This window comes from Chelonoidis abingdonii, chromosome 3 (genome assembly GCF_003597395.2).
Source record: "Chelonoidis abingdonii isolate Lonesome George chromosome 3, CheloAbing_2.0, whole genome shotgun sequence".
Lineage (NCBI taxonomy): Eukaryota > Metazoa > Chordata > Testudines > Testudinidae > Chelonoidis > Chelonoidis abingdonii.
Window position 1 is genome coordinate 154,099,345 of NC_133771.1, and position 18,871 is coordinate 154,118,215.

The 18,871-nt window shown below is 49.9% G+C and overlaps 2 protein-coding genes across 8 annotated transcripts in view; one reads left to right on the top strand and one right to left on the bottom strand.

Annotated features, from left to right (window-relative positions):
- The first annotated feature begins 47 nt into the window (after positions 1-47).
- Positions 48-6,867, top strand: POLR1C (RNA polymerase I and III subunit C). Of its 3 annotated transcripts, XR_012655595.1 has the most exons (10): positions 48-162; positions 358-429; positions 750-857; positions 1,693-1,825; positions 1,999-2,118; positions 2,407-2,559; positions 3,054-3,203; positions 3,740-3,856; positions 4,977-5,213; positions 5,261-6,867. XR_012655595.1 is itself a non-coding variant. In XM_032770458.2 (9 exons), the coding sequence occupies exons 1-9, from the start codon at positions 94-96 to the stop codon at positions 5,093-5,095; spliced, it is 1,041 nt and encodes a 346-aa protein (XP_032626349.1). In that variant the 5' UTR covers positions 62-93; the 3' UTR covers positions 5,096-6,867. The 3 variants fall into 3 exon arrangements, 2 of the variants coding, with proteins under 2 accessions (XP_032626349.1, XP_032626350.1); XM_032770458.2 differs by having other exon boundaries at positions 62-162; positions 4,977-6,867; XM_032770459.2 differs by lacking the exon at positions 358-429 and having other exon boundaries at positions 62-162; positions 4,977-6,867.
- A 1,393-nt stretch (positions 6,868-8,260) lies between these two features.
- Positions 8,261-18,871, bottom strand: part of XPO5 (exportin 5) — a 39,364-nt gene continuing 28,753 nt past the window's right edge. For all 5 annotated transcript variants that reach the window (XM_075064245.1, XM_032770447.2, XM_032770449.2 and 2 more), the window contains 11 exons: positions 18,712-18,808; positions 18,069-18,205; positions 17,084-17,181; positions 16,126-16,172; positions 15,372-15,466; positions 13,100-13,165; positions 12,382-12,464; positions 11,397-11,504; positions 11,048-11,185; positions 10,685-10,849; positions 8,261-10,049 (listed from right to left, as the gene is read on the bottom strand). In XM_075064245.1, the coding sequence (XP_074920346.1) occupies positions 9,906-10,049; positions 10,685-10,849; positions 11,048-11,185; positions 11,397-11,504; positions 12,382-12,464; positions 13,100-13,165; positions 15,372-15,466; positions 16,126-16,172; positions 17,084-17,181; positions 18,069-18,205; positions 18,712-18,808 (1,178 nt within the window). In that variant the 3' untranslated portion in view covers positions 8,261-9,905. The remainder of the gene's footprint in view (positions 10,050-10,684; positions 10,850-11,047; positions 11,186-11,396; positions 11,505-12,381; positions 12,465-13,099; positions 13,166-15,371; positions 15,467-16,125; positions 16,173-17,083; positions 17,182-18,068; positions 18,206-18,711; positions 18,809-18,871) is intronic.

Below are 18,871 nucleotides of genomic sequence, written 5' to 3' on the forward strand. Positions count from 1 at the left end.
CGTGATTGAGAGGCGGGAACGTGCCAATACGCCTGCGCAGTGAAGAGCGTTCATCTGCGTGTGTATGTCACGTGCCAGGGGTGCGACCGAAAGATGGCGGCGCGCGGCGGCGTGGAGGAGATGCGGAACCGCGTGATACTTGGGGAGTTCGGGGTCCGGAACGTGAGTGAGTTGGGTCGGGGAGAGCCTCGCTCCTGGGCAGGCGGCGGGGCCTAGCGGGCGGGCCACGCTCTGGGGGAGCGGCGGGGGGGGGCATGAGAGGTCCCGGGTCTGGTAGCGGTATCGGCCCCTGGGACCGGGACCCGGCCCCGGCCCCGGCCAGCACTGAGCTCTCCGCTTCGCTTCGCTTCGCTCCAGGTTCACACCACGGACTTTCCCGGCAACTACCCCGGGTACGACGACGCGTGGGACCAGGCCAAGTTCGAGAAGGTCAGAAGCCGCTGGGGACCCTGGGTGTGGGGTGGGGAGCTGAGCGGGGTGAATTGGGGCCTCCTGTGGCTGGTCTCTGCAGCCCCATGGCATTGGCAGGTGACCCCGGGCCGGGAGATGCAGGGCCTGGCTAAGGGTGACCAGACAGCAAGTGTGAAAAATCAGGACAGAGAACGTGGGGGTAACAGGAGCGTATATAAGAAAAAGACCCCAGAATCGGGACTGTCCCTAGACTGCCTGGTCACCTGGCAGCAGCTAGCAAGGCTGAGCCCAGGAGCTGGGGACCCCAGTGACTCTCCGCCCTTGTGTCTGCCCTGCAGAATTTCCGGGTGGACGTAATCCATATGGATGAGAACACGCTGGAGTTCGACATGGTGGGGATCGACGCAGCCATCGCCAATGCCTTCCGGCGTATCCTGCTCGCTGAGGTACCCAGCAGGGGCTTCTGGACCTTCATGCCAGGGCTATCTGAGCCAGCTGCCGGCTCTATCAAATCCTGTCATATCTGTTTCTCGTTGGTAGTCCTGGCTAATGTTGAGCTGCTTTGGGATGGACAAAAATTTATCCTAACCTTCTTGTTATTTGCCCAGAAGCTACATTGTGTTGACTGGTAAAGAAGTCTCAAGGGAGGCTGGCCAGGGTGCTAGCTTCTAGGGCTATCAGGAAGTGAAACCCAGCTCTTGGGAAAGGCGAGATTGTGACTCAGGGGTATAGAGAAGACAGAAGCCCCAAACTCAGTGGGGTGGAGAATAGGCTCAAAGTGCACTGAGGATATTCCGTGGATTGCCAAGCTTATAATGTATAGTCTCTGCTCCTGAGAGAAGTAAATAGTCCTTCTGTAAGCTAGGAGAGCTTAGAGGGGTGAATAAGAGACTATCAGCAGAACCTGTGGCATTTCTGGGATGATAAGTGTAGTCTAGGTGCTCGTAGGTGTTAAACAGCCCCCTTCTCCCCCCAAGATCCTATGCCCAGATCTGTCCACCAAGCATAAGGCCAAGTTCTACAACTGCTCATATGGGGTAATGCAAATCCTATTAAAATCAATGGTAACACTCAAGTGAGTAGAAGAGAGAAGATACAGGATCCTCATCTAGATCCCTCATTTGGTAATGGTGTCTGTGAAGAGCAAGAGTTATTCAAACTCCAAAGAGGGTGGGAGTGGAGCAAGAAAACTTCTGGCTGGGTATTAGGGAATGGTGGTTAGCAAATAGTGCGTGGCTGGGGTACTGCCTGCCTGATTTGCTCTGTCTCGTTCTCCCTCAGGTGCCAACAATGGCTGTAGAAAAGGTCTTTGTGTACAACAACACATCCATCGTGCAGGATGAGATCCTGGCCCATCGCTTGGGCCTCATCCCCATCCGAGCTGACCCACGCCTCTTTGAATATAAGAACCAAGGTGAGAGTCTGTGCAGGGGATCCTATGATAAATGGAAATATTGGAGGCTGCTCTGAAGTGAAACCAGTGCCAGATGGATTGAGTAAATCTGCAATTCCAGGAGGGAGTGGGAATCTAGTCAGTGGGGAGATAGTCCCGTCAGGACTTATTCTGCTTTCCTCCTCCCTTTGTAGGTGATGAGGAAGGCACAGAAATTGACACGCTGCAGTTCCAGCTGAAAATCAAATGCAGCCGGAACCCTCACTCAGCCAGGGAGTCATCTGACCCCAATGAACTCTACATTAATCACAAAGGTAAAACTATTCTGCTCTGGAAGTAAATTCTCTTCCCCAAGCGGATACGGACTTTGTTGATCCCAGTGAGCTCTACCTCTTCCAGACAGAGAACTCCTCTCTTCCCCTCCCCTTGGCATGAAGAAAACCGATCCCTTCCCTCTATGAAACTTCTTTTTTGCATGGTCCAATCCTCATAGTTGTATTTTCTTGCCCTGCTGGGATCAGCAACTTCCTGTGTAAGTGTTGTCTCATCTCTGTGGGTGCTGAGGCAGCTTGGCCTGATACTTGTGGTATGTCTCTACCCAGTGTACAGCAAACACATCACGTGGGTGCCCCTGGGAAATCAAGCAGACCTGTTCCCAGATGCAGATTTGCGGCCTGTTCATGATGACATCCTTATTGCCCAGTTGCGGCCTGGCCAGGAAATTGATGTGCTCATGCACTGTGTCAAAGGCATAGGTGAGTCAAGGGTGCTCAGTGGGGCAGTGAGATGGAAAGCATGGGTCTTTCAGGTGGGGTATGGTGTATGTAGTGGGCATGGAGTCATAGGGATTTTTCCCTGCTCTGTGGGGCCTTGAATGTGGTTTGGCTCTCAGATTTTTCTGTCTTAAATGGCAGGCATTAAGGAGCACTTCAGAGCTTAACCTTGTCTAATGGGGATTAGTGAGCACTCTGCATGGAGTGCTGTTTGTCCTTACTTGAAGCCCAAGGCAGTCCTTGGATGAGCCCCACATCACCCAGCAACTAAATTGGGCTTCCATCCTGGCTGCACAAAGCAGCAGTGCAGTGTCAGACTGGATTGTGATGTCTTGTTACCTCTTCACAATGGTACAGTCAGGGCCTGCTTGGGGTAAACTGGGCTGGGAAGAGCCATGATAATGGCAGCCCTGGGGGATCCTGCCCTTTCTGAGTTGCTGCAATATGCTCCTGCCTTCTTATCTCTCTTCCCTCAGGTAAAGACCATGCCAAGTTTTCTCCAGTGGCCACAGCAAGTTACCGGCTGCTGCCTGACATCACTCTGCTGCAGCCCATCGAGGGGGAGGCGGCAGAGACGCTGAAGAAGTGCTTCTCCCCGGGAGTTATTGAGATTCAGAACATCAAAGGTACCTTCCACCTCCACCCTAGAGATGAGACTGAGTACAGGCTAAAGCCAGGCATTGTACAGACAGAGCCTGTTTCCCCCAATGGCCCTCAGTCCTGAATCTCTATTCTGGGTTTTGGTTCTACAAATGAATGGGTTTGTCATGTGATGAGGTTGAGGCCTCCCTGTTCTCTCCCGGAGATGCCTGTCCACTTAGCTCTTTTATTGGTCTTTATAGTCCCAGGTACTGCTCAGTTGTCCATGAGCCTTTGTTATAACTGTGGGCTGTGAGTTTGCCATTCCCAGCAGTCGTGAGGTCTCAGGTGGACCTGCACCTAATGTTGGACAGGATGCACGTTCTTTTTGAGCTGGAGCTGCCTTTTCGGGCTTATGCCTTTCTGAAGTTTGTGTTGGAAGTAAGGAAGTTTTTTGTGTAGGACTTTGGTGCCTTTTCCTGGGGGGGAGAATTGCATGTTTTGGGTGCAGTGCTGGCAGGAAGGAGATTGCTGGTCCACTAGTATGGAGAAGGGGGTATGTATTTGTCACTATCTCCTGCAGGGAAGAAGGTGGCAAGAGTGGCCAATGCTCGGATGGATACGTTTAGCCGGGAGATCTTTCGTCATGATGATCTGAAAAACCTTGTGCGCTTGGCACGAGTGCGAGATCACTACATCTGTAAGTAATCCTCCTCTTCTGCTGGATGCTTCAGTCCATTCCTTAGCTTCTCACCCTGCAGAAACTTGTCATCACGCTATTTTAAGCCTCTTCGTCATCTGCAGAAGATCAGCCCTTTCATACATTCATGTTACAGTGAGTGCCATGCTTTGAGGCAGGAGGCATCCACATTTCCTTCTCCCTGTACTAAGCAAACCCTGTCACTGTCTGCTTGTAGTCACGGATAGGTAGAGTGGCGGGGAGCATAGAACCTTTAAGAAGTGATCAAGTCCAGCCCTTTGCACTGAGGCAGGACTAAGGAAAGCTAGACCATCCCCGCCAATGTTGGTTCATCATGTTCTTAATTTCCAGTGATGAGGATTCCACAGCCTCCCTTGGAAGCTTATTCCAGAACTAAACTACACTTATTAGGAAAAACTTTCTAACTGTATCTAACCTAAATCTCTTGCTGCAAATTAAGCCCACTACTTCTTGTCCTACCTTCAGTGGATGTGGAGAACTGATCCTTGGTTTTTATAACAGCACTTATCTCTGAGGACGGTTGCCGGGTGTCCCCCCCCGACCCTGGACTTCTTTTCTCAAGACTACACAAGATCAGTTTTAACCTTTCCTCATGGGTCAATGTTTTCTGAACCTCTTATTTTTGTAGCTCTCCTCTGGACCCTCTATTTTGTCCACATCTTTCCTGAAGTGTGGTACCTGAAATCAGACACCGTACTCCAACCAAGACATCCCAAAAGCCGAGTAGAGCGGGACAGTTACCTCCTCTCTTAGGCGATTCCTGTTAATACACACCAGAATATTGGCCCTGTTCACAAGTTGTGAATTTGTGATCCACTTTAACCCCTCATCCTTTTCAGCAGTACTACCACCTAGCCAGTTATTCCCCATTTTGTAGTTGTGCATTTGATTTATTTATTTTTTCTTCCTAAGAGTAATAACTTTGGAGGACAAGATTGAAATTCAATCAAGATAAGTGCAAAGTGCTTAAAGCCCCTCCCCTGGTGTCATCTGCATATTTTGTAAACATACTCTCCACTCCATTATCCAAGTCGTTAATGAACATGGAGGATTTGATGTTGGGTAGTAGCTGGGCTGACCTATGTCTCTGTTTCCTCAGTCTCAGTGGAGTCTACAGGTGTCCTGCCTCCAGATGTGCTGGTGAGCGAAGCCATCAAAGTGCTGATAGGGAAATGTCGACGGTTCCTGGATGAGTTGGACTCCAACCACATGGACTGAGCAGTTCAGGACACCATGTTTGAGAAGCAGAGACTGATTCTATTGACCTGGGATTGGGGCAGGGATTGTTTCCAGCCCACAAGCCTCTGTAAACAAGAGGGGTACCTTTTGTTACCAAGCAATGGGACCATCCATCACCTGTTCCCCATACTGTATGTAAGCAAGCATGTGGACACATTAGAAATGAAGGTGTGCCTCCACTTCTAGTAGTGTACGTGCACTAGCAGGAGCCTAGGAAAGTCTTATGGCTCATTTTTCTAAGGGGTTTCAGCATTTGCAGAGGCTGGCCACTAGGCCTTACTGAAGGCCCTAGATCTTCTAAATCAGTGGTCCCCAATGCAGTGCCCACTGGGGCATTTATTTGTGCTCGCCTACTGACAAGGGAGCACCCCACCACCAAGGGGCGCGGCTGGAGAAGCAGCAACACCAAGAAGCATCGCTGTCGAAATGCCACTGCTTCTTGGCATTTTGGCGGCTGGTCGTATGGCACCTGCCACACTGAACAGTTGGGGACCACTGTTCTAAATGAAGCCTTGCTCAGGAGAAGAGCTAGCTTCAGGCAAAGGCAGATTATGTGGAATTGTTAATAAAGTAGTGGCTGTTTTAATTGTTAGACTTCATTACATACTTTGCTAGGTAGGAAAGTGGAAAGAGGCACCACTTAATTCATTACCAATAAAAATGCTAGTGCTGCAACACTTGAGCTGGTGCTTTGAAATCTGGGCTAAAACACCACCTCCCTTTCTTTCCTCCAGGGTAAGCAATTGATGTATTTGCTACAGTGGTGGTTTGCTCACCAAAGGGAAGAGAGATGTTAAGACCATCTCTATTAAGATAGGGTCTGCTCTGTGGAAGTTGAAGCAGTACTGCTTACACAGGAGCATGGGTGCTAGGTCAAGCTGCACAAAGCATGAAGAATAAAAACTAAACTGGAAAGTTTGAGAAGAGGATACTAGCCTGTTCTTATGGAGTAGGCATGTGATCTGTACAACTGCAGATTTCACAGCTAATGAAACTCATAGGAGGGAAAGCATAGTACTCAAGTAAGGATCACATTGACTGGGAGTGCTGCCCTGGCTCTCAGCCTGTTCACTATACACAAGCAGCTTGCAATTAAGTATTAATCTTTATTTAGGGGCTTCAGTAGGTGACCAAAAATAAAGGAATATCAGTCTCCCACTAGCCTAAAAATAAGGCTGCCCAATTTTTCCCACCTAGGAAAAAACTTTGTGATTAAAATGAGATTTCAGAAGTTAACTTTAGAAACAGTAATTTGCTGTCACAGTAGGAGCTTAATACAGGGCATCTGATGCCTGCTAGAGCCCTGTACTTCCATTTTTTAAAAAGGCTCTAGCCTTCTTCCCTGTGGAGACAGACTCCAAACTGTAACCCAGTTGTTTAGCCAAATATCTGTGGAAAGAAGTTTTCTATCAGTAGTGAAGTCAATCAGGCCAGCAGTTTGCATATCAAAAGTGACCCTTTAGCTCTTAGAAGGGAACAAAGGTGGGAGAGATGGCACCTCTGTTCTCCAGTCCCAGATTGAGAGAGTTAAAGAGAGGGAAATCCTAGCAAAGTATAAAAGCTGGAAGACTGGATCCATGTACATAATTTAAACATTTTACCAAACCTTGAAAGTTAGGGAGCATCTCACAAAACAAGACACTGACTCAAATCATCATCACACCCTTCATTCTGCCCAAGTAAATGAACTGACATTGAAACTGTATAATCCCATAGCCGCACTTGTTAATAAAATTAGTACAAAAGCCAAATGTTCGTTCATTCCTGCATCTATTTTCATATCTAAGTTTGTGCATAACTAAGCAGGCATGTTACATATCACTTAAAGATATCATGGGAACAGGCCACTTCATATTTGTCAGTGTAATGATTAACATTTGATACAGGCTATAGGGTTTTTTTTTTTAATTATGGACTTAAAAAGGAATTCCTACTGTGTAATTAAGTAACAGCAGATACGGTTTTATTTTCACTTCAGCTTTATATGATCACAATGGTTCCCTCTAGCCTTAAAAGTCTATTAATCTGACTTCATGCAGGTTACAGGCTAGACCAGTGGTTTTCAAACTCTTTTTCTGAGGACCCACTTGAAAATTGTTGATGGTTGTGACCCAATAACTGCAGGATTAGGGGTTTGGAGTGAGGGCTGTGGGGTGGGGCTGGGAATGAGGGGTTCAGGGTGTGGGAGGGGGGGTTGGGTGCAGGAAGGGGTTCCAGGTTGGGATGAGGGCACAGGCCTGGGGATTGGGGTACAGACATCTCTGGTGGCCCCCAGTCAGTGGCAGGCTTCATGCCTGTCCTGGCACCACAGACCACACTGCACATACAGGGGCCAGCAGCAAGTCTGGTTCCTAGGTGGAGGCATGCAAGTGGCTCCATGCAGCTCTTGGCCCCAGGCACCACCCCTCACCCCAGCTCCCATTGGCTGGGAGTGCAGAGCTGGTGCTCAGGGCAGAGGTAGCATGCAGAGCCCCCTGGCCCTGCTGCTGACTGCTTCTGGGGAGCAGTGCAGTGACAGAGCAGGTGGGCACTAGCCTGCCTTAGCTGGGCAGCACCGGCAATGGGACTTTTAACATCCCAGTTGGTGGTGCTGACCAGCGTGACCCAGTGTGTTATATGCTGTGACCCCAACTTTGAAAAACGGTGGGCTAGACCACCTCACCCAATGGAAATTAGCTTCCATAGCTCTGTATCAGGAGTCACTTCCAAAAGACAAATGAACCATCCTAGGCAATACTTTGTTTCATGATAGTGATACATCCTTGTATGTCACTGGAGGCAGAGTTAGGCTGGAGTGGTTACATGAATGAGGCAGTATTTTGTTTAGGTGCAACTTTAGTTTCTCTTTCCCTGGCTTTTTTAAATGCAGCAATTGGTCTTGAAAGGTCATGTATGCCTTCCCCTGAACGAGATACCTTAAACGCGGACTACCGTTCTTAAGCTTCTGAGCTGACCTTCACACAAATGGTGTATGGCTAATGATCCAAGTCAGCCCAGAGAGTCATTAACCTCAATGCTGAGAGTCAGACAATTTTGCCACTGGAGTAAAAATGGGTGTTGGGAGGAGAAATACATAGTATGGAAGCCTCATCATCAACTGGACAAGAGACCATCACAGAATAAGGACAGACATGATACCTTGGGTATGAAACCGAAATACCTTTACTGACATTCAGAGATTTAACAACCAATCCAGAGACAGCTTCGCATTTAATATTCCTACAAAAGAAGGCTCTAAAAACCATTAAAAAAAATCTTTGTTTCTAGCATGAAGTCACAATGTTAAAAATACCACAACACAATAAATACAACCAGCCTCTGCTGAGGCCAGGAGCCACTTCAGCTCAGGAGTAAGTAAAAAGATTATGAGGCAAAGAGTAGAAGGGACTGTGTACCAAGGGCAATAGGATGAGTGGGCTCAGGCCACAGGGATGGTCACGCTGCGTTCAAGGCCTGCTCTTCTTTCCAGCCCCACTCCTAAGATTTCTGTTCTGTTCCTTGTCCAGGCCCCAGCCTAGTCAATACACTTCTCATTGGTTTCAGTTCTCTGTTCTTTTGCAGTACCCTGGATGGCAAACCAAAAAAGCTCATTTTGGATAAAGACTTTTCCCCACCATACGATTTGCATTACGGAGCCCAACTCCTGCCACAACACTTGATCCTCAACAGAGACTAAACCACTCTCACTGCCACCAGAACAGGACACAGAAGGGTTCAAATCTCAGTCCACACTTCCTTATTCTGCTAAAATGGTAGATCAGGAATTTAACCCCCATCTTCTTCAACCCTGGCTACAGGAGGTCAAGATTTCAGGAAGAACGGTGATGCGGGACAATGCATATCCTTAAAGCAGACTGCAGGCTGTTATCCCCATGAAACACTGAGGGCTGACCCCCTTCAGGGTTTACATGCTCTTGGCAGACTGGTCCAGATTTTCCATACTCTGCACCTGTCATTTTCCAGTCCACAGGGAATGCTGCGTGACATTCCTGCCTCAGTCCAGAGGGGCTTTTGACAGAAACTGGCATAAGGCTAAGCCAGCTTTCCATTTGGATCCTTGTGGAGTAAGTTCTACTGAGCACACATACGACGACGTCTGTCTCCTTCCAGAGAGGAAGAGTGTTTTAAAAATCAGACTGAGAATACGAACTCTGGGAGACTCTAGGGCACTGTAATGCTCCCAAGCATGCAGCCTCCAGCCTGGAAAGCAATCACAGCTGCTGAGAAAACTAGGGCTACTTTCAAGTAGTCTGAGAGGGAAAGAGATTCACCAGAAAACAAGCCCTCTGCTGTCGTCACACCGGAGATGATGCCAGATGGGGACAGCAAGTGGTGGGCACAACAGGAGTGTGATACATTCCAGATGAAGCCTGGCTCCCTCCCTTCAGAGTGAGGCTAGGGAGTGCCATCTTTGCTGGGATACCGTTCTGCCTCTCCCATTAAACCTAACTCCTGAGGGACTAGCCCAGAAGCAGGTGAGGTTCAAGTGACCCAAGGCTGCAAAATGACAAGGCTCTACCTAGTGGAGTCTATGTGCACAGCTCTCATCTTCACACAAGCTGAAGCCTAAAGCTGCAAATCCGATGGGAAAAATCAGGGAAAGCTTGACAGGCTGGATCAAGTCCGAACTCAGGGCACACCCCCGCACAGGAAAGGTATGGGGATGAGACTGGGGGTGCTCTGTTTAGGCAAATGCTCGTGGAAGAGTGAGAAGAGGAATCTAACGTGGTTACTACAAGAGGAGACAGAAAATATGAATTGGGGGTGGGGGAGGCTGATGTGACCCAGCTCAGGGCTCAAAGAGTGCAGTGAGGCCTTCTCCATCCTCGTTGTTCTCCAGCACGTCTGTCTCCAGCGACGGCTTCACTTTTTTGAAGAGAGATGGGAGGTTCCGGATGTGAACCTCTTTGCGGAACTGTTCTCCCAGAGGCTTCTGCAGGGGACAGAGGGACAGGCCTAGGTTAGTCACTGCACCTGCAGACTCACTCTGCCAAAGGACCCCCGAGCACCTAAGTGTGTGTCAGGCATTGTCCGGTTCTAAGGGCAGCCATTACCCAGCTCAGCTGTCATGCTTTGCTCCAGCCCCTAGTTCATGTCCCCGATCTTTTCTGTGTCCAGGAGAGTAGCCTGGCATCTGCAGTACAGGCCAATGCAGCTGACACTGCCACAATGGGGTCCTGACTGTGACCACATAATCAATAGGAGCCCAATGCTTCTCAGCCCAATGGTACTGTCCTGGCTAAAGCTCTGTACCCACCTGTGGGCCCTGCCCACTGGTGCTTACACCTTCTCTGCAGGAACCCTGTACACAGAGTGGCAGCAGCCTTTCAGCTAGGAGAGCTCTCACAAGGTGCCCTGAGTGCTCAGTTCCATCTCACCAGGCCAAGGCTGAAGAGAGCCAGAGCAGTATGAAGGATGTGCTGCGGCCACATTCCAGCAGCACCAGAGAGCTGGACAGGGGAAAGGGGCTGAGCGGAGACGCAGACTGGCTAGGGCTGTTTCTGCAGGATTCAGGAGCCCAGTTCACAGAGAGGAAACAGGTTTCCTCTGGGCTCTGCGGTTGCCTACCCCAATGCAGCCTGCAATGAGGCGTTTGAAATTGTCCTTCCGGCGCTTATCTGCCACTTTCAGCAGAGTTGGGTTGAGAAGCTTGGAGTCAAACTGCTCCAATGATTCCTTCTGGATTTCTGGGATCTGTTCCATCACTGCCTTCAGCTCAGCATAGCGGGGGCGCTACAGGGAGAAGGGAAGAAGCCAATTAATAGAAGTTCTACCACAGAAGCCTCCAGCTTCACCTGATGGCATGGAGGAAGGGGGCTGCTACCTCCTTCCCCCTCTTCCCCACTTAGGCTTGGGACTAGTTCATTCGTTACTATCTATCAAACCCGGCACCATACAGATTGCCTCCTTTCCCCCTCCAAAGCTCCTTACCAAAGCCTCATAGATCTGGAAAGCCAGGTGGACGAGAGCTGCCATGCAGCCATCATGCTGTCCATGTGTCTGCAACCCTTTCAGCACGCCGGTGAAGAACCAGGTGACTGCGTCAGGGAGCAGATTCCCCGTGAGCACCTAGAGGCGAGACAACAGTAGCATGGAACTGAGATACTAACACAAGCCAGGCCTGCTCTAGACAGTCTAGTCGGAGGAAACATCTAGCTCCCATCCAGACCAAAGTCGGAGTCTGTCCATGAAGGTTAGGGGGTCGTAAGGGAAGGAGTCACCAGTACCCAAAGCCTCCATTTCTGTCCCCTCCACCAATGGTCCCCTGTAGGGAGAGTACCTGTTTGAGCAGTGGCCAGCAAAGCTGCGTGGTGGTTCTTTGGCAGGACAGGGTGTCCTTCCAGGAGAGGGATCTGTAGGCCGTGATCAGCAGCGCAGTGCAGACATCCTGGAAAGGGGAAGGCGGAGGAAAGAATGAGTCAGTGGAAGCACTTCCCTGAAGGGTTTGTTCCTGATGGCGGGGGGTGGGGGGCATTCACAGGAATCCAGGTGGGATAGCTTCCTAACAGAGGCACCCTACTTAATGCTCCAACAAAAGGCAAGAAGCATGCTGAGGTCCCTGACTATCCCCAAAGGCAGCACTGCATTCCACTCTGTGCATGAGTGAGGGTCAGCCTGCAGGTGCCACAGAGTGTGAGTCTGCTCCTATTTGCCAGTCTCTGCTGAAGCAAGGTTTCAGGCAGTTGCAAGTGGGCAGGAACAAACACCAGAACACTCCAAGAACTCAACACCAGCTGCTGCTTTGGAGTCGGTGCAAAGAACTCGGGGGCATATCTGAGGAGGAGTTTGAGCGTGGGGAGGAGAGTAAAGTGGATCGTGCCAGTGCCTCAGGGAGGAGAATTCCCAGCACCCCCACCTCTGCTCCGACCTGAGCAAAAACTGATCATTTGGGCAGATGTTAGAGAAAAATCAGCTGCTGCACGTAGTTCTTCTTGAAAGGCAGGGCCCAGGAAAGGGGGCAGGGCTGGGCCGGGCCAGGCAGGCAACACTACTGGACAGAACTTACTCCTAGCATGGACCATACATCAACTCAGACTGAAATGCACTAGAAGCCTGTTATACTGAATCCTTATTCCCACTTCCCCCTTTGGCACTTTCCAGGATGATTGGTGAGGCCCTTAAAACAGACTTTCCCTTTGCTACAGGGGGATCTTGTTTCAGGGGATACACAGACAAGACAGCTGCACTGGGAGCATGGACAGACTACAGTAAAGTACAAGGGGTACAGAAAGCTGGAGAGGCCGCCAGCATCTCCACTCTCTTACCTCCTGCTTCATCAAACATTTGCCCAGCTCAGTTAGCTCTGCACTGGAAGGTGGGGTCACGTCTGTGGACATCATCTCATCATCTACAAGCAGAGACAAAGCAGCCATGTGAACACCATCTTCCCTTGGGAAGGGCTACACCAGCAACGCTCACTCCAGTTCTAGAGTTTGATGACACTCTGGAGTCACCACCTCAGCCCACCAGAGAAACACCTCTAAGCTAGCCTGTGTGGGTGAGAGCATTTCCCTAGCTACAGCTCACCCAGCTAGGATGGAGGCAATGCAGATAGCCTCTCTGACCAGACACCCCAGCTCAGTTCATTGGGGTCAACTTCCACTGTTCCATTCATGCCAACAAGGCCTGGAGAACACCAGTTGGAGCAGTTAACTTGCTTCATATGCTGGGGTGGAAAAGGCATCTTGTATCCTAGAGGGAAGATCCAGCTGAGAGGGGACTGGGAGGAGGAAGCCTCGGCATCACAGGACAAAGAATCACAGACAGTTCCCCAGCACTTGGGTTCCTGCAGAGTTACCTGCAAAGTCAGCATGGGAAGCTTTGACTGGGCTCCTGAGCCCTAGAGAGGAGCTCCACGAGGGCAGAACTGGATACCCTGATCAGACACTGCACAGAGCCTCAAATGAGACCAGCCTAAAGATGGGAAGGGTCTATCTGTATGCACAGCAGTGGTGAGCAGACACTGCAGGGCAACTTACTCACCATCTCCATCTGCAGCAGCAGAGCTGTTATGCTCAGCAGTGCCTTTCTTTGAAACACAGCAAACAGCTGCAAAGACAAGAACAGGAGAGCGGGGGAGACATCAGCACAGAGCCTACACGGATCGTCCTGCTCACTCTCCTGGGGCCCTGGTGCTTTGTTCTCCTCCAGCACTCCCCAAACTTTGTCCCTTGCACAATGGCTGAGGAATGCCAAATGCAACATTAATGCTAGGAACAGAGGCCAAAGGGGCAGAAAGTTCAAGTGTCTTGGTCACAGCATCTCGTTCCTCAAACCTGCTGCAGCACCAGACTGGAGAGGGGGATTGTGACACTGCATCCCACATTCCTTACAGTGATATTACTGTGATAGGATTATGACATAGTTATGATGTATTTTGTGCAAAATAGATCATGTGAGATGTCATTGGAAAGGTTATGATGTACTGAATATGAGTAGCCTATTTGTATGCATGTATCATTTTTGTATCTTAAGTTATAAATATTTACTATGTCTCTGCATTTCCGATGTAGTTATACCTGGGGAACAATGACTAGACAATACGTTTTCATTCTAAATAGTGGGTGGGGAATGGGCCATTAGGAAAACAATAGGCTTTAGGAGAAGCTTATCTCCCATCTGGGGAGCCTTTCTGAAAATGCTACAGCCTTCGAGTAATGGTTGCTCTGACTTTACAAGGACATGTGATCAGACCACGATGCTCGACTCCATCTTGGGATGTTAGTATTTTTCCACAGACTGGTCTGGGGACCAATCTTTGAAACAAAGGGTTCCCATAAGCAAAAGCTATATAAGGCAGGGAGTGACATCATCTGGGGTTCTTCACTCCCCACACAAGATGATTCCTGGAAATACCTGAGGAACAAAGACTGAACTGGGGGAAAGTGCTGGACCCAGGCTAACGGGATTTTTAGCCTGTGAATGAAAAACCTGGGGATTCCAAGCTGTAAAGAAAGTGCAGCTTGCCCCTTAAGAATCTGCAGCCTGCTTGTATTATCGCTTAGGGTGAGAAACAGCTATTCATATCCAATCGGTTTTGCATATTAAGCTTAGTTTATGTTTTTTGTTTATTTGCTAAGTAATCTGCTCTGAGCTGTTTGCTCTTACTTATAATCTAACTTATTTTTGTTTTATCTAAACAAATGTGTGGGAATCATAACTCAAGGGCAAGTGGCTGTTGCACATTCCTCTCAACACTAAGGGAGGAGGGTGAATTTTATGAGCTTATGCTGTACAGTTCCCTGTGCAGCGCAAGACAATATAATTTGGGGTTTATACTCCAGAGGGGGTGCGTGCCTGTGGAGCTGGAAGGTGCCCTAGCTGTAGCCTTCCGGTGCAGAGGCTGGTCAAAGGGCCTGCATGTAACTGCAGCTGGGTGTGTCCCTACCTGTATGTATGCTGGGGGAAATGCAGGCTCAAGCCTGGAGGGCGCTGCAGCTCGTCACAGCAGTACAGTGTAAGAGGGAGCCTAGGCTGGTGGATCGGGAGGCTCAGTCACACCCCAGTTCCAGGTGGGACCCTGGGGGGAACTGGTCACAGGGTACATGACTGTCTCAGAAATCCTGAGCAGTGAAGAGGGCACTGGAGCAAGTTTATTCAGTGCCACGATCCTGCCTGGGATGCAGCAACCAAAGGGGGTGAGGCTAATTAGGAAATGAATCACAAGGTCAGGCTCTCTCACATCATGTAATTCTTATGTGGAAATAAATTTCCTCAAACTCTGGGCTCAGATTTGGTGTGTAAAAGCCTGGGAGCTAACCAAAGGGGACTGTCAAGCAAAGAGAGAGATGTTCTCATCACAGAGGGAGAAGTGATGTGATCACCAGCAGTAAGATGATGATTGGGCCAGGCCCCTGACTCTGCTCCTGGAGATGCCAATGCACTCAGGCAAATGCCTCTGCCCTGATCCCACACACAAGGAAACATATCACATGTACCCCATCAGACACCAATCAACAACTCAGCAAGATTCAAAGAGGGGCTGGATTCCTACACAGATACAAAGAATATTCAGAATTCTAATAGTTAATGCGAATGGAAAAATTTACTGGAAGGAGGATAAACCTCCTGCTTCAGGGTATAAACTGATCTCAATTAGGCATTACATGAGACCTTCACGGGGGCAGTTTATCACACATCTGCCTTCTGTTGCTGGCCACTACACCATAGGTATGATGCAGTCTGGCAATTCCCGTGTTCCTGCCCAGGGCACGACTCTCCCTGTGACATCCTGCAACCAGCTTGTTTCACTTACTGATAAGATCCATCACTTCCCGGGTCAGCAACCTGACCAGCTGCTCCTCAAGCATCTCCTGGGACTCAGGGTTGTCATCTGCTGTGTCCTCCTCGCTGATGAGAAAAATAAGGAGGGGGAAGTTTAGGGGAGCACTGAGAGACCAAGGAGGCAGCATCTTAGTATACCTGCTTTACCTGCATACATGGAGCAAATGACTCAGCTGGCCAGGCTTCTGGCCTGGATCACAGCCCAGATTAACAGAAGAGTGGAGGGCAGAAACTTCTCCTACGACCAAAGACTAACCGAGATCTTCACTCCCCCAGTGAGTACAGGAGAGAGACTGTGGAACTGAGCAGGAGCTCAGCTCCACTGGAGACTCAGAATCACGGAGAAGCATCAAGAGGGGTGATGTCTCCCTTTTCAGGGTATCTTCCCTCACAGCTCCACAGGCTTGGAGGGAACAGTCACTCCACAGGCAGCTGTTCAACAGCTCACCCTCCCCACAGACTACAAGTCCAAGGAGCTGCAGACTACAGCCCAAGGCCCAGCAGCACCACCTCCATTTTGATTCCCTTTCTGTAGGGCCGAGGGGGTGGTCTCCTGTGCTCCCATCCCAATCAGGAGGGCTGGACACGAGACTCTGGAGCTCATAGATATTGCGATTGGAGGGTTACTCCCTTTCCCAGTGCTGCCAGCTGGAAACAAAAGGCCAGATTAGGGTCCCACACTGTGATTCCCACCCCTTGCCATCCCTTCAGTCCAGGTCCCTTACCAAAGCATGCTCCGCTGGCTGATGACCTGCCATTTCTGGGACAGTCTCTGCAAAAACACCGGACAGGATTTAATAACCTCAAGGAGCCATCCCAGAAATACTGTACAGAGTTCTGAACACCACTCACCAGACCACAGAGCCAACAGGGCAGGACCCTGGACACCAGACATAGCTCTGTGAGGAACCTGGTCTGACTCAAAGGAACTTTAAATATACCTCTCTCAAAGCCCCCACCCCCAAAGAATAGGGCAGGAGCCCAGCAAAAACTCCTACTGCAGCAGTTTCCAGTCTTTTTCCCTGTATGAACCCATTTGCAGATGTATTGCTTCCCGCAACCCCAGGCAGCATGGAGGACACCATTTTCAAATGGCATCCTCCGCACAGCAAGATCTTGCATGGAGTGCACATGTGAGGGCACGCTGTGCGGAGGATGCCATTTTTGCTCAGAGGACACCATTTTGTAGCACACTCGGGATTACCCAACCCCATCTGCTGATGGAGCAACCCCACTTGGGGCAAAACCCATTGTTTGGGAACCACAGGCCTAGTGATGGCTGGAAAGCTGGTGTAGCTGTGCCGGCTTTAGGAATTACAGAGCTGTTCACCAGGATAGGGAGAAGAAGGGAGTGCAGACCCAGCATTGCCGAGGACCTAAGCCTACAGAGATTCAAATGACTGAAGACCTTATGGGGGGCTCACATCCCCAAGCCTGGAAATTCACAGCCAGGAACTCTAACACACCAGCACAGCAGGTGCACCTGGGCAAGATGATGTCTGGATTCCAGACTCCACACACTGAAGTGGCCAAAGTCAAATTTCTAGGCTCTGCTCCCTGTGTAATTGGGCTTTGGAGCCCTGCTAAGGGTGAGGCTGGAGGGACGTCTTCACTCTGATATGGGAGCTCTGAGCCTTCAGTCGCCAGCTGCACCAAGCGACACTGAAAAAAGCTGTTTCTTACCACGTGTAGATAGGTGAAGAGCGGGCCGAGCATGGGGCAGAGAAGGGTTTCGTAGTGCTCCGAGGGGCAGGAGAGAACCAAAGGCTTCACAAACACACCTGTACGGGCTGGTTAAGGAAGTTATGCAGCACACAAGTCTCATGCCAGGGTGGGCTGCAGTGCACCAATACAGCTGACAACCATACAGCATGGAGACTGCAGATCCCAGCAAGCAGTGCTCCATCACCTGCAGGGAAGAGCCCCATGCAGTCTGCTTCTTGGCTGAAACAGACCAACAACAATCAATGAATCATTCACACCAGGGACATAACATCAGAGCAATGTTAGTGCTTGGGACAGTACCAGCATTTGAAGTCAGAGCAGGAGTCACAAAGAGAGTGGTGCAGCAGGCTTCTCTAGCCCACCTTCCTAGCAGTCCTGACCTGGGTCTTGGAGGCCCCACTTTTATTGTGTGAAGGCTGATAAACTGAGACTGCCCAGAAGGGTGATAATTAGTGCCATGTGGTGTGGTAGTTTTGCGATGCGGACAGCTGTGCCCTGGAAACTGAATCGAGAACTACAGCTCATTGCAGTTGTCAGTCGGAACAAGTCACCAGATTACCTGGTTTCTAACCTCCTGAGAAATCTAGCCCCCAAGGGCTGTTGTAGGTCGGACTTGTTGGCAGAGAGGCCCTCCCTCTTGCAGCTGCCCAGGGCAGTGCAACTTCTTTGCACGTGTAATCTGTGCTGACCTCCCTCTCTGCAGTGCCTTTCCATGTGCACCTGCTCACACTCCACTAAACAGAGCGCGACAGTCCTAGCTACAATGTAAGGGGGGCAGAAGCGGGAGTTACGTAATTTGATCTACTTTCCCTACTCCCTCCACTGGCTCAGCCTTGAGGAGGAGGAGGAGTGACTGTGAAGCCAGAGCAGTGTTGGAAAGGAAGCCTTCTGCCACAATCTATAGTGGTTCCTGGGCTGGATTCAGGCCACAGCCAAAGGATACGAAGCATGGGGCGCAGCCTGTAGTCGGGAATATTGTTGAGGTTAACGAAGGCTGAGTTGAGGAACTGGCTGGCGAGGCCGTCAACAGTGTAGAAGTCTTGCTGCATTGATGGGCCAGCATTACCCAGGATGTGGAAACTACAATGAAAAGCCAGGTATAAGTGAACTAAACCACAACAGATGCAATGCCTCCCATGGTAGCACAGGCCAGAAGGGCTCCACTCTGGAGAGGTGTTCACCTTGTGGCTATGTAAAGCCCATAGAAAGTTTCACTATGGGATCCCTCTCTCAGGAATGTGCAGAGGGACCATCCCTTAAGTATCTAAGCACCAAGCATTTCCAAGTGCTGATGTTACTAACCCTGAAATAGGACACAATCAGCAAACTAGGTCAGGGTATTACAAGTGACAATGGAAGAGTTATCAGGACACCTACTGGCCTGTGTTGCTAATCTGGCAGTTGCACTCCAGGTATGTTAGTGGGTTACAGGAGCTCTGTGTAGTTCATCACTGCTCATGTCACTTGGGTATTAGAAAAACCATAGTGCACACACATGAAAAGCTGTGTCAGAATGCCATCCGCCCTCCCCAGGATGGTCCACTCCAGGTTACAGCTGATCAGTGACAGTGTGAGGGAGATCTTACCAATTGTCATAGAGGGTACAGAAGAAGCCCTGCATCCTTTCTAAGATGGTTTTGTAAACAGGAGAGTCATAAAGCTCCAGGAGAGGCTGAGGGAGGCCTGAGGGCAAAAGAAAATCAAATCCATCAACCACAGACCTCAAACCATCCTACAGCACCTTCA